General features: G+C 36.4%; 2 protein-coding genes and 1 long non-coding RNA gene across 3 annotated transcripts; 1 reads left to right on the top strand and 2 right to left on the bottom strand.

Moving 5' to 3' along the window:
- Nucleotides 1-3,309: 3,309 nt before the first annotated feature.
- Nucleotides 3,310-4,831, bottom strand: LOC123957085. The gene is made up of 3 exons (XR_006821712.1): nt 4,734-4,831; nt 4,342-4,406; nt 3,310-3,522 (listed from the first exon to the last, which is right to left on the bottom strand). It is a non-coding gene; the product is annotated as an uncharacterized LOC123957085 (long non-coding RNA).
- Nucleotides 4,832-5,289: 458 nt separating this feature from the next.
- LOC123957308 lies at nt 5,290-6,302 on the bottom strand. The gene is made up of 3 exons (XM_046030000.1): nt 6,260-6,302; nt 5,766-6,101; nt 5,290-5,648 (listed from the first exon to the last, which is right to left on the bottom strand). Exons 1-3 carry the CDS (start codon nt 6,300-6,302, stop codon nt 5,290-5,292), a joined length of 738 nt encoding a protein of 245 aa, XP_045885956.1.
- A 5,018-nt stretch (nt 6,303-11,320) lies between these two features.
- LOC123958104 lies at nt 11,321-13,488 on the top strand. The gene is made up of 6 exons (XM_046031321.1): nt 11,321-11,350; nt 11,478-11,804; nt 12,018-12,377; nt 12,505-12,636; nt 12,804-12,862; nt 12,953-13,488. The coding sequence occupies exons 1-6, from the start codon at nt 11,335-11,337 to the stop codon at nt 13,082-13,084; spliced, it is 1,026 nt and encodes a 341-aa protein (XP_045887277.1). The 5' UTR covers nt 11,321-11,334; the 3' UTR covers nt 13,085-13,488.
- Nucleotides 13,489-13,810: the final 322 nt, after the last annotated feature.

Here is a 13,810-nt window from a genome sequence, read left to right as displayed (position 1 = left end):
TGACTCTCAAAGCGGCAGTAGAACTGGTTCAGCTCATTTGCTGGGCGAGAGTCGTTGATGGAGTGGGGGACTTTGGGTTTGTAGTTTGTGATCTGTCTGAACCCTCTCCAGTTAGAAGTGGCATCGTTTGCAGAGAACTGGTCCTTTAGCCTCTCTGAGTACAGTCATTTAGCTTCCTTGCTAAACCTGTACTTTAGCGCCCTCCGTCCCCGCCCCTGAAAGCCTCCTCCTTTTCCAACCTTAGTTGTGTGAGTTTGGCTGTAAACCAGGGTTTGTCATTGTTATAACTCATCCTGGTGTGTGTTGGTCTACAGGCGTCTTCACAGAAGCTGATGTAGTCACAGCCTCTGTAAACTTATCCAGATTGTTGGCAGCAGCCCTAAAAACATCTGTCAGTGCAGTCCAAACACGCCTGAAGATCCTCAACTGGACAAAATGCACCGGTCCCATACACTGGATTGATCAGCTATGATAGTGATAGGTGAATCAAATATTATTAGAAAATTCAAGGTTTCTGCAGTGAGTTATAATCATTTCATCACATGTTGATGTTACACCTCTAACATTAGTACTGTGTAGCAGAGAGTACATGTTTGCTGTCCTTTCTCACGTGTGGCTGTGCGAAGCAGATATGTGGTACATATAACCTACTTATGGTAAGTTATATGTACATCCCTTAACACAGGGAGGGGAATAACAGCAAATTCATCGGCTGTTTCCTGAAAATAAACATTGTTAGAAAGGGACCACTTTGTGTTGTGTTGGACGGCGGGTGTTCAGTGGGCGTGATATCAACTGCGCTAAAGGGCTATAGGAGGTCCTTTGCTATACAGAAATGACCCAAATTCAAACAGTGTATTACACACACAAATACTGAAAGACTGAGCAGGAGAAAAAGAGGTGAGGGTTTATTTTTATAGTTTGGGGGTCTACAGACACACTGGGGACACATTATGTTGAAAAGACACGAAAAAGTGCATTTGGCACAATATGGGACCTGACCATGTTACATTTTATCGCACATGCATCTGGTTTAAGAAAAAACTGCACTTACACACAAGAGTGCTGATTTGGATCAGTACTCAGCTTTGGCCAGCATCCTGAGTGTTAGTAGTAGTAAGTCCATACTGCAGTAGGCCTAAGTTAATGCCTTAAGAACTGACCATTCAATATATTTTCATTGTCATTATGTTAAAATTATTTGGAATCAAATTGTGTCAACAAACAAAATGTGGATTTGCTGTGATGCCGTTGGTTATTCTGCAGATTCCCAAACTTGCGAAGGCAGGTCCAACATTTAAATAATTCAAAACATTTCAGACCTGTTATGTGTAGTTAACTTATACCATATTTCATCAGTTTTATGTGAACATTAGGGATGGGACGCTTGATACTGATGTGTCGATGCTGTGTCAAGATCCCGAAGCACACATCTGCCTGCCTCTAACTCCCAGAAAGCTTAAATGTCAAGCAAACACATCCCAACTTCGAGGGTTTTACTGAGGGAAGAAAGATTTCGAGAGATAGCAACATATAGAGGGATTGACAGTGGGATTTCAGTGATAGTTTGGCTAGATATTAGTACATTAATTGATAGGCCAATGAAAGCCAACGATTTGGAACAGATATAGTAGGCCTAACATATTAATATTAATAGCTTGGATAAATTTATTGACATATAGGCCGATAGCCTAGTGATAGAGATGGTGATAGAGACAGATAGCACTAGACAGGCTAGGTGTGTATATAGATAGATAATAAAAAGTTTAGATTAGGATGGAGAATCCACGTAAGAGATCCCAATCTCTGGTGTGGGAACACATATCATGCACAGTGCAACTGCTGATGCCACTGTAGAGGTTAAAAATATTTGACAGATGCATTTGTTTTATATTTGCAAGGACACGTGATCCTTTGATTTATTGGCAGGAGTGACGTGCTGTGGATCCACACCTGTATATGATGGCAAAAAAATACTTAGGCCTATGTATGCCAGCAACAAGTGTTCCATGTGAACAAATTTTTTCCAAGGCTTGGGATGTCATTTATGAAAAGAAAAAAATGTGTCAGCCCCAAAACCGCAGAATATTTCTGAATAAAATTCTCGACTAAAAAAGTGAGACATTGTTCCACACTTTACTCAGTTAAGTATTTTTAACATGAGTAATTGAATGAATAATAATGAGTGCTGGTTATCATTCATTATTATTACAGTAGGGCCTATATTTTTCCTGCTATTTATCCTGACACCTCTGTTAATAAGCTACTTTATAATACTGTAGATATCCAAATTTATTATCATTTATTATTATATTCTCTGATTCACTTGTATACTTTATTATATTCTCTACTCACTTCAGCTTCAACTATTCTTTCCATTCCTTTTTTGCATTGCGCATATCTGTAACAAAGAATTTCCCTTCGGGGATCAATAAAGTATTCTGTTTCTAAAATATGAATACGGTGTGGCAATGGTGTAGCGGATAAGACGCATTCCTTTGGTGAGAGAGACCCGGCTTCGATTCCCACTGTGACACATCCACCAATGTAAAAGCCCCTAGTTGCTCCAGAGGCGCCTCCTACAGCCTTTATATAGTACCTCCTACAGCCTTTATATAGTAATTGTAAGTTGCTTTGGATAAAAGCGTCAACTAAATGACTGATTAGGCCTACTTATGAAACAACACACAAATGTGTTTTATTTAAACACACTTTTATTGCAATCCCCATCTGCCATCTCTGACAATCTGAATGCGTTTGTGTGTTTGTTGTGTGGTGATTTCTCCGAAATCCTGCTGGTCATGTATTGATAAGACGTTTAGAGTTGGCTGGTCAGTCATTGTTTCAAGTGTCAATATCAAAAGTGACCAGTAGATGGAGACGGGTGTCGAAGTGTTTCGAAGTGTTTCGAATCCTCGACACAATTCTGACATTATTGCTTTGAACGTTTCAATGTTTCACAAAGCCTTGCTTTGCCCATCAGCAATCATGTGAGAAGACAATATAAATGTATGTTTTGAAGCAAAATTATGCAATAATTGGTATTTGTTGCAATATGGCGTCACAAGTTTAAAAGCACAATTCACTTACACGCCCGTTATGATTTCATTATGTGTGATCAAAAAGTAGCAGGTCAACAACTTTGATAACACAGCCAAACATCAAGCAAGTACTACAACACAAGACATAGCAAGCCATCTAACATTATTTACTAGTCCAACAGCATAAAGGCTTGGCATCTGTCCTTTCAGTATTTTTTTTGCTCAAGCCAAAGTGTAAAAGCCAATCCTATATGTACTCTTTTCTTGCTCGGTCACTCTCTCTTTTTCTCACCAGTTAAATCAAGATCCAGTGTGGAGCGCATAGGCCGTGCTCTGCCTATAGGTAGGGGTGTTGTTGATTGTGGTAATCTGTTCTAACAACAGAGTACACACACTCTTGTGGCAAATCTCCCTTTTTTCTCCCTCTTTTCAGTTTCCTTGTGGAGAAATCCAGTGCTGCATAGTTCACTGCTTCACCATCCTGCATAATAATGCAAAATATTATGGAGATTAGGGCTATAACATCAAGACCATTTTACAGTGAGCTTAATACACTTGCTCTTATGTAATTTAAAACATAATTGTAATATTTTTTAATAAATGTATGATGTTTCAGTAAGTATTATAGTTATACCTCACAACTTTTTTCTGCATTTATCTGTTTAAATTTAGCAACAATTATTGTTTTTTAGCTACTCAACAGTTAGATTATTATAATTTTCCTGCACAATTTGATTATAATACTATCTGTGTGTCCTGTTGAGATCATAAAGAAAAATGTTACAACAAATTTACATAGCATAAGGCTGCGTTGTGTTCCGGCTGCATTCTGGATCATTTAAGGCTCAGTCACGGTTTCAATACGAACTGGATATGTTTCAGAAGCGGAGCAACAAAATCTTGAACAACCACAATTATAATTTAGTTGAGAGTTGTTTGCCAACATTTTACATGTTTTACAGCATAAATGCAATTTTGCATTTGCAAAGTGATTTATATGCGGAAACATATGCTTATTGGCTTTGAATATGACAACGTTTTACAACTTCAACACCTCTGTTGACACTTATTTTATGTCAGTATATAGCTGTTGTCATCAATGTGTACTTTTGTTTGTTTTGTCTGTCGATATTGTGATTGTGAACTGTTATCTGCAGCTCAGTATCTATACTATCGTGAATTCAGCTACATTAAATTACAGTACAGGTGATCACAGAGAACTGGAGGAGAGGATGCTGTGTACATTGGCAGTATGATTAAGTCGAATTTAATGAACATAATTTATTTAAAGCATATTTACCAAATCAGTTGTTTGGTCCACAGTTGACTTGTCATGTCCAAGAAGATGGGTGCCATTCATTGCTCCTGTTAAGGAAAGCAAAGCAATCAGATTGTTAGTTTTGTCATCATCTCATTAAAATACAGGGGTGGAGAGACATGAAATGTATTTATTTATGACCTGAATCATGTCACCATGTAATCTTGACATTAATATAAATATTATTTGCAGTTGATATGGATGAAACCGGATATTGTTCTCTGTGGGAAATATTGTATTTTCTTTAACAAAATTCTTATTAGATTATGAAAACGAGTAGTTAGTTTATAAAATATGATTTTATATGATGGCGTAACATGTCGGTAGCAGTAATCAATGCTGGATCCTATTAGCATAATGGATGATCAACCTACCTTTGCAATGTTCGCAAACTCTCCTTCGATTTATGTAGAAAATAAGAACGACAATTACAGTCATACAGCAGGCCAACAGCACTCCAAGTACAAGGCTGATCTGGTCTAATTCTGGTGCTGGAATTAGAAAAATGTTCAGAGACTCTCAATACCTTATTTGTATTTTAATGTTACATTTAAGTCAAAAGTATTGATGTTCTTTTATTGTGTTTTTGGGCAAACATTTGACAAATAACTTTCTTTGTTAATAGCATGCTGTTTCTATTGATTTCCTTCCTACAACCTCTGATGCATTTTTTTAACAATTTCACACTTTTAACTTTCAGCGTTTAACCTTTTATATAACCTTGAATAACATATATAAACAGCATATGTCAAAAAAAACATTTAAGGTCTCAAAGGCAAACTTAGTCAATGGAATACATTTGACAAGATGATGTTGATGTTTTCATCACTAAAGGAACTCTAAACTTCAGAGAAATCAACAGACTAATAATCAAATCACCCTTAATCTATTATATACATAATGAACATATATGAATTTATAATTTAAACACTACTGTAAATACATACTTGTGTCCACTTTGGTTCCTTCACCAAACAGCATCTCTCCACATGTGACTACAGCACAGTAGTAAGTCCCAGTATCAGAGGAATTCCTTATAGTTTTGGAGAGATTGTAGGCACAGCTCCTTTTCTGTTGTTCACCATTCCTGCTCTTATGACTGTAAATGATGCCTGGATGGGATTCTCCTGATCCAGCTCTGAACCAGTACACACTGTGTGAACCTGGACACTGATCTGTGTTCCCTTTGTTCTGAGAGAGAAGTGAACACTGGAGAGTCACTGAGCCTCCCAACTGGACCGATGCTGTCTTCGGACTTTGTTTCAAGTAAACAGTCTGCTGATTGTTATCTGTGTGATTAATTAAAAGGCGAGAAAATTAATTCAATCTGAATTAAAAAAATCTGAATTACTAACGAGATATGTGATTATTGACAGAGACAAAACATCTGGAAAGTAATATTTTACCATTTACTGCCAAGAAGAATCCACCCAAAAAATCTTGTGACAACTCTGTTCCACCTTGACAGAAGTATATTGCTTCATCCTCTTTGGTAACATTTCTGATGCTAAAAAAATACTGACCATCGACTTTGAAACGTGGGTTTTTAAATAGTCCAAGGCAGTTTATGTTGCCATAAACTCCTGTAGCAACAGTTTGGACCATATATCCAAGAGACTGCTTATACCAGTGAAAGAATTTAATTTCCGCAATAGAAACTGGACATTGCATAGTAACACTTCCACCAACTTCAACCACAGTCATATTGATGGGACGAGGAACATCTGCCGGTTGAATCAGAGCTGAAGAAAAAAGACAAACAAAAACAGAAAAACAATAAAAATATCTGCTCTTTTAAATAATTATTTAGGGGGCTTGTCTATCTTTTTTTTCACATATAATTGATATAAACAATAATGTGCAGTAATATTTTTTACACACTAGTTCAAATTGCACTTACACACTGTGCAAAGAAGAATCACAGGAGTCAGTCTTCCAATCATTGTGATACAGCACCCTTGTCTTGCACAACTGATGTCTGACCCAAATGGAAGGTTTCATGTTAAGTTTATCACGGTTTACGAAGTGGAAATCATAGTGATTGGCTGATAAGTAGAAAATGTACTTCCCCTAAATTTAGCAAACACATATTTCCATTTGCAATGCAACCGAGATATAAAGTATATACAGGTTTGAAAGCCTTCTTACAACTTGTAAAGTTGTTTTATTTAAACAAATGCAAATCCAATGCTTCAAACGAGGGCTATAGGAATTTAAAACAGTATCAATGAACCCACTGTTTACTAAATCAAAGGCTTCAGAGACACTGGATATTTATGGGACAATTGCAGTAATAAACTGACTGATGTGTGACACACATTAAATTTAAAATATACTTTATTGAATAAATACATAAATGTATGATCAGAATTGCATGTTGGCATTAGTACGGTAGGGGCAGTGTCATTTTTTCTGATGTTACTTTTACGTCCAATGGTTTGTGTAGGCCTATTGTAAAAAGGTGTTGGTGTAGTTATCTGTGTAATTATTCAAATACCAAAATGTATCTATGTATTTAATTAACAGGTACTGTGTTTTACAGTGGTGAGCTGACTGAGCAGGTGGTTTATCCATTACAGCATCTCTGAAGTCCTGTCTGCACAGACAGTTAAGCACTTTGCTTTTTATGTAACCTCAGCTAATGAGATAGATTGAAAGTTTTATTCCTCCTTCTCTAGTGCAGCTGTTTCTGCTGCCTCCAGTCTTTGGGCTATGCTGCTAAACACATCCTCAGCCACTATCTATTGAATGCAATGATGAAATAGATACATTTCTGATCAACAATTGTTTTTTACCAAAATGTTGTAATTTTTCCATAAAAGCTGAAAACTAGACATAATGTATAAATAAATAAAAAGTAAAAAAATAAATAAAGTCCAGAACATAAAGGAACCGCTGGTGGTCATTACTAAACATTTTATTTTAGATTTTATTGATCTTAGTATCTTTATTAAACAATGTATCACTTGACAATGTGACAGTATGAAAAGGGTCACTAATAGTGATAAACCTACAGAGAATAATAACCTGTATCCGCAGCTCCCCTCAGCCTCATAGTTCACTTTACTGTTTTGGTTTACTCTCACACCTCCCGTAGCCTCATTTATGACCACAGCAGGCAGCTGATGTCAGCAAAAAAGATCTACAAACCCACTTTGCACAACATCAAACAGCAGACTAGCTGAGGAACATACTGGAGCATTTAGCAGCTAAATTGCCAGATTCTTCCCTCGGGAGTTGGTACAACCAATACCCAGAGCTAAAGAGAGTGAAACATGACTCCAAATAAATGATTATGTTGCTATTTTGTTATCACAGTTAGAATCTTCATAAGATTTATGGAAATTGAACTATTCACAGTCAATTTAACTGGTCTAAACACATATGCTGTAATGATGTAGGCCTAATTGTACCCAAATGTGTTGGCTTACAGCTTGTTAAGTAGAGACAATGCATTTTATGCTTATACTATAAGTTGATTTTAAATACTGAACCTAGGGGAAGCCTGAGTACAACATGATGTCTCCTCTCTTTTCCCCACTCCCCATAAATCATCAAAGGGCTACGGGATATTCTGACGGTTAATGTTAGATTTATTCACAAATGGTATAGAAAACCAAGACATCAGGGAGAGCTAGGCCAAAACAACAAACAAAACCACCTTTTCCCATCCCAATAATTAATCCTACAACAAAATAAAATACAAAAGGAAAGAACAAATACTTAACCTGACTCCCTGGAGAAAGCAATATTCAAAATAAATGGCAGCTCTCCCCTACTGTTTTCCAACATCACACCGCTAACTTCCAGCACATAGGTGAAATACAACAAAGGGTAAGCTATAATACACCAGGAGGTTTTCCCCCAGAACGCCCCGTCTGGCTGGGGAGGTAGGGAAAGGGAGGAGAGAGCGTGTGGCCTCCACACAGGTCCCTTTATACAGCAAATCCTCCAGCCCAATCCACTGTCCACCATCTGTAACACAGACAAACAAAACAGCTCCTCCCTAAGGTAGGGAGGGTAACAGCAGGCAGAAATACACATCATTGAGACTCACATCCAAACCAATATGACGCAGGTCATAACACACAGGGAGAAACTATTCCAATTGGAACAGGGCTTGAGGCTTTTCAAAGTTAACACTATGTTTTTGAGAGTCACATGTGGAAATTAAGAGAGGTGCCAGCAGACAGCCAGCCAGTGGTTTTGAAAGTGAGCTGTTGACTATTTATTGGTCCACCACAACTTAGTTTTCAACAAGCTAAATGAAGCACATAGGGAGCTTTGTATGCTTCAGGTACATTCAATCTGGCTTTTGACAATATATAGTAATATGCTTTATAAGAAGATTGTTTGGCAAAAACTACTTAAATCAATCAAAACACTTCCTTTATCTTTGTAAAGTGTCACATCAATTTGTAAAGGCATTCTACATGTCTCTCTTGAAAACAACATTGAAAGCCATATGCAACAGTGGCATGGGCCATGTCTCCGCCCTTTGACCACCCAACAAGGTTGTTTATTCAGAACAATGCTGACTATAGGTTTCAACAGGATGTATAATGAGGTTAAAGCTGCAAGGAAGGAAGAGGTAGAAGAGGCCTCAGAAAGCTTGTTTTAGTTTAAACAGACAACTTGATTATTTTATAGATGCTTTTTATTTTTAAACATCTCTTTTCTTCAGCTCTGATTCAAACTGCACATGAATTATTCACTGTAGTTTTTTCAATTCCTGACTTGATGACCCTATCATAAACATTTTGAATGACAGATGCACTCAAGGTCACATGACACCTCAGGTCATTTAGGGTTTCAAATTGGCTTAACTTGCATGGGACTGGAGCCTGGATTCAAAGCTACAACCTCTTCTTTTTTGCTTTTTCTCAAGTGAAGGGCAAAATTGTGTATTTGTTATCTTACTCACCATATTTCAATATAGTATTGGCGTCATGAAAATGATGAAAGAACAAGCAGTCACATTCATATTTTCTCCATAGGCCTACTGTGTATACTATTCAGTGAAATTAATTTAATTCAAAAGATTTGGCCTGTGTTCAAACTTTATCATTCTTCAGTTTAACATTTGTTCATGCATTGCTCCACATAGTCTATTTACATAAAGTTGTAAAACATGTTCCCTTGTATCAAGATACAATTGGTCTGCACACAGGACAGTTGCACAAGGCTACCAGTGCTTTTTGCAGATAATCAGGTAAAGATCAGATGACCTCAAATATCTACTTTTGCCACAAAGATCAGCGTGAGACCAGTTAAAGTAAATCACTCCCCCAATTCTCAGTCACTAGTGTACAGATGAAAAACACCAAACCACAGAGAAGTACAATGAAAACCCATCATGACATAGAGTGACTAAGCTGGTGTGGCCCAACCTCTCTATGCAGACTTTAGCTACTCCTATAAGTTGTTGTTGATATTTGAAATAACTCCACTGGCGGTGATCAGGCCCTTGTTCTTGAGACTAAAATGTAACAGGAATTCACACCTTATTTTGAAAGCCCAGCCACATCAATGCTTAACTTTCCATGCATCAGTTGCTTCTCAGTAAAGAGAGTAAACAAGTGGAGAGGACACAAAGTACACAAAAGCTTTCACAGCAGAGCTTTTATATCAAATTTTACAGCTGTTACTTCTTCTGTGTTCTTCTGTATATTTAACTCTGTGTGTTATGTATAAAGGAAACAGAGACAAGATTTTAACTTCAAAGTTGTTATTGTTGCCACGTTCTCTGGTTTTGTACTGCACAACATTAGATTGCCAGGGTTCACCACTGTACATATCTGGACCCAGGATTATTTTAGGTTAATTGCCTCAGTATTTATACTTATTGCAAGTAAAGGCTTTCTTTAGAATATTCCCATATGTGCATGACCTTTTGTTATAGCCCTACAATGTGAGTGGTGCTTTGCCTTTCAGATAATGCATGTTGGTATAGGCTTCTGTCCAGCTGAATAGCAATGAAGCAGTTACTGTACTGTGAATGTAACTCTGTCTGCTGTGCTCTTCCTGCTCGTGTGTTTTGTGGGCACCAAAACTAGGACTGGGCATTTGAGTTTATTATGTTTGTTTTTTAGACTTAAAAAGTTAAGAGAGCTTGTGTAATTTACCAACCCTGAGCTATACTATACTATTGCCTCTTGAGGTAGAAAGTGGTATTACAACCCAGAACATACTTGGGCTTGCTGGTTAGCATGCTATCTTCAGTAGAAATCTCTGCAACAAAAACCATAGACATCTTGCCATAGACACTTGTTCACAACCCCATTAAGTTATTTTATGAGCAATGACTGACTGAGCACATACCAAGAGAATCAGACAGGATCTGTCTGAAACACCTTATTGGATGATCAACAAATGTCAATTTCCCTCTATAACTTGTTGTATTGTAACAATAAACCTACCTACCTACATAAATGTATATTGTGACAATAAACCTACCTACCTATCTACCTATCTAAATGTATTTTTGTGTCCAAGTGTTTTAGTTGCCTAATCTTAATACTGATGACTCCCATGCACTGATTGTGTTTTAATTAATCATTGCTTTGGTATTTTGCATCTTGCAACAAAAAGCTTTAGTGCACACCTTAGTATAGTAATTGTAAACGCAACAGATCTTTTATTTACAATATCTCCTCCATAAGACCTTCTGTCTGTACTGTAAGTATCAGTTTTAGAAACCCACCATGAAGACCAAACACCACCATGAGATTACAAAAATATGCTGGAGGTGTTGTGTCATGCGCCTATGTTGGAAAGTTTTGGTTGACATATTTCCACTGTGGTAGTACAGTGAAACGCCAACATAAAGAGAGGCCAATCAGATTGTTATGAAATTTTTCCCGCCCCTTTCATATGATCACATTAGGGCGAATCATCGTATAATACGAATTAAATTAACTGCAGTCTCTCATATGGAAAGAACAGAAAATGGCAATCATATTTTATGTACTTCTGATGCTCAGAGTGGGGCGTAAGTATATGTAAAGACATCCGATGTTCTATATATATTTTAAGTGTAATGTCAAATTCTTAAAGTAATATAGAAGAGCTATACACATGCATCTGTGTTGTTAATCCCTGTTTTGTTTATTTTTCAGGATGCACAGATGATCAGAGCTTTGACACAAAGACTGTTGGTGTTGGACAAAATGTGACTCTAATATGTACACTGCAGACTTCTAGGGACATTGAAACCTTTTTTTGGGTCAAGGTTGTAGCTGGTATCTTGCCTGAAGTCTTGGGAAGAGCATTTAGCTTTAATGATGATGTGACTGGGATTTCTGGCATTACTTTAAAAAAAGAACCTGGAAGATTTTTTCTACATATTACAAAAACAAAGCTGAGAGATATGGCATTTTACTACTGTCTAAAATCACATCGTTTCAATATTACTTTTTTGAAAGGAACGTTTCTGAGAATTAAAGGTAAAAATAACAAAATAACGCAAAAAAGACCTGTAAATTCTGTTAAACTATTATGATATCGTTTAATTATATATGTATAAGTTGTTACATTTTGTTTCATGTGAACAGAAATGTGTCTTTTAATTATGGATTTGAATTAATTTTATTTACTTAAGCATCCTGCCTGTAATGTATTTTCATTATTAGTAAATATATGTGTTTTCTGATTGCCAGGACCAGAACATGATATCACTACCATCACTCAAGACTTTTTGTCTGATCCAGTCCGCCCAGGAGACTCAGTGACTCTGCAGTGTTCAGTCCTCTCTGACTCTGAGAATAAAACGTGTCCTGAAGAAGATAGTGTGTATTGGTTCAGAGTCGGATCAGATGAATCTCATCCCCGTTTAATTTATGTCCAGAGAAAAAGTGGTGATGAATGTGAGACGAGTCCTGAAGCTCGATCTCCACAGAGTTGTGTCTACAGCCTCTTCGGGGCCAACATCAGCTCTACTGAATCTGGAACCTATTACTGTGCTGTCACTGCATGTGGGAAGATTATTTTTGGAAATGGATCAAAACTTGACATTGAAGGTAACTGCAAAACATTCCTATATAATGGAGGAATTGTCATTTGCTTAAAATAATTTTATCAAGCAATATACATTATTAATTACCATCTCTTAACTTTAATTATTTGTTTATTTCCATTACGTTTCAGATGTCAGCTCGTGTGATTCACAGAAAGACAATACAATTGTCCTTTTGTTGTGTGCTGCTTTGGCTATAAGTCTGATTGTTATAGCCTTCCTTGTTTATGCCATCTGGAAAAAATCCTGTGATTGTTGTAATGGTAAGAGACATTACTCATGTTAATCTATTAAGCTGTGTTTCCCAAACATGAGATCATTTGATTCACGTTTGTGCTGTGTAATTCAACCCAAAATTTTATTCATCTTCAATAAAGTGAAATCCATAATTTTTAACTATGTTTTATTAATATTTTTTTAAATAATACAGCTGTTGTCGCTTCACAAACAAATGCTGCAACAGCTAGTAGTGATCAACAAAGTCAGAGGGTAAGGTGTTGATAGTAAAGTTATCAGCAATTTTTTGTCTGTTTACATATAAATGTATTTAAATTTGCATTTTCAATTTTATTTCCCCAGAGAAATGAGGACTCTTTGATTTATTCTACAGCAATCTTTACCAAGAGGAAAGCTGGCAAAGTAGGAAGAAGGCATGCAACAGCAAATGAAGAGACAATCTACACGGATGTCAGAGCTTTTGTGATAGATTAACAATCCAAACACTGAACTTACTTATTGATGTTATGGTGTGGCACATTGCTTGGGAAATATACTATGTTAGCAGCACTGGTATTTGCATTTCACATAAAAAGTTGTTAACATAATGTTTTGTTGATTAACTAATTAAGCTTTATGCAAAACATTTACATGTTTTGTCCAAACTGTTTGCAGACTATTGTTTGAGTGCAGTTACGTCAGCACAGGATATCATTCAAAACACATAAAAATAACTGCATTTTTGTTATGTTTTTGGTAATAACCTACAGCATTCTGTATTTTTTGTGCATTTTATTATTAAAATTTTCCCCAAGTTTGTGATGCATGTAAACACGCTGTTTTTTGGTCATGAGAATAGTTACATTTCTGTTTCTTTCATCTGTTGCAGTTTTATGGCTGTTAACCTTATACCAAGACCCTAATCTATGCAAAAAGATTTTACTAAAAGAAATGTATTTTTGTGCACATGTGAGGTTTCCTTTCTTAATAAACAATGAAATTTTAAAGAAAACTGAACACTGTCACTGTCTGATTCACAAAAAATAGAAAACAAATTAATTGTGCTAATCAAAACTGTAATTCGATTTAATTTTGTGCAAATGTGAGTCCTATAAAAAATCTTGTGATTGTTACATATAACTTTACTTGACATGTCACAATGTTGAGGGTCAATGTTAATGTTGAGAGTTGTAGAGAATGATAAAGACCTGATGGTGAGGG

Source organism: Micropterus dolomieu, linkage group LG19, assembly GCF_021292245.1.
Source record: "Micropterus dolomieu isolate WLL.071019.BEF.003 ecotype Adirondacks linkage group LG19, ASM2129224v1, whole genome shotgun sequence".
NCBI lineage: Eukaryota > Metazoa > Chordata > Actinopteri > Centrarchiformes > Centrarchidae > Micropterus > Micropterus dolomieu.
The sequence above is the reverse complement of the archived record's forward strand: the minus strand, read 5'-3'. Positions and strand labels throughout refer to the sequence as shown.

Coding starts and splice junctions, on each gene's coding strand:
- LOC123957308 (XM_046030000.1), bottom strand. CDS start 6,302: ATGATTGGAAGACTGACTCCTGTGATTCTTCTTTGCACAGTGT. Junction 6,102..6,259: donor GATTCTTCTTTGCACAGTGT/GTAAGTGCAATT, acceptor TTTTTTCTTCAG/CTCTGATTCAACCGGCAGAT. Junction 5,649..5,765: donor ATTCTTCTTGGCAGTAAATG/GTAAAATATTAC, acceptor TTAATCACACAG/ATAACAATCAGCAGACTGTT.
- LOC123958104 (XM_046031321.1), top strand. Junction 12,637..12,803: donor ATCCTGTGATTGTTGTAATG/GTAAGAGACATT, acceptor TAAATAATACAG/CTGTTGTCGCTTCACAAACA. Junction 12,863..12,952: donor GTGATCAACAAAGTCAGAGG/GTAAGGTGTTGA, acceptor TTATTTCCCCAG/AGAAATGAGGACTCTTTGAT.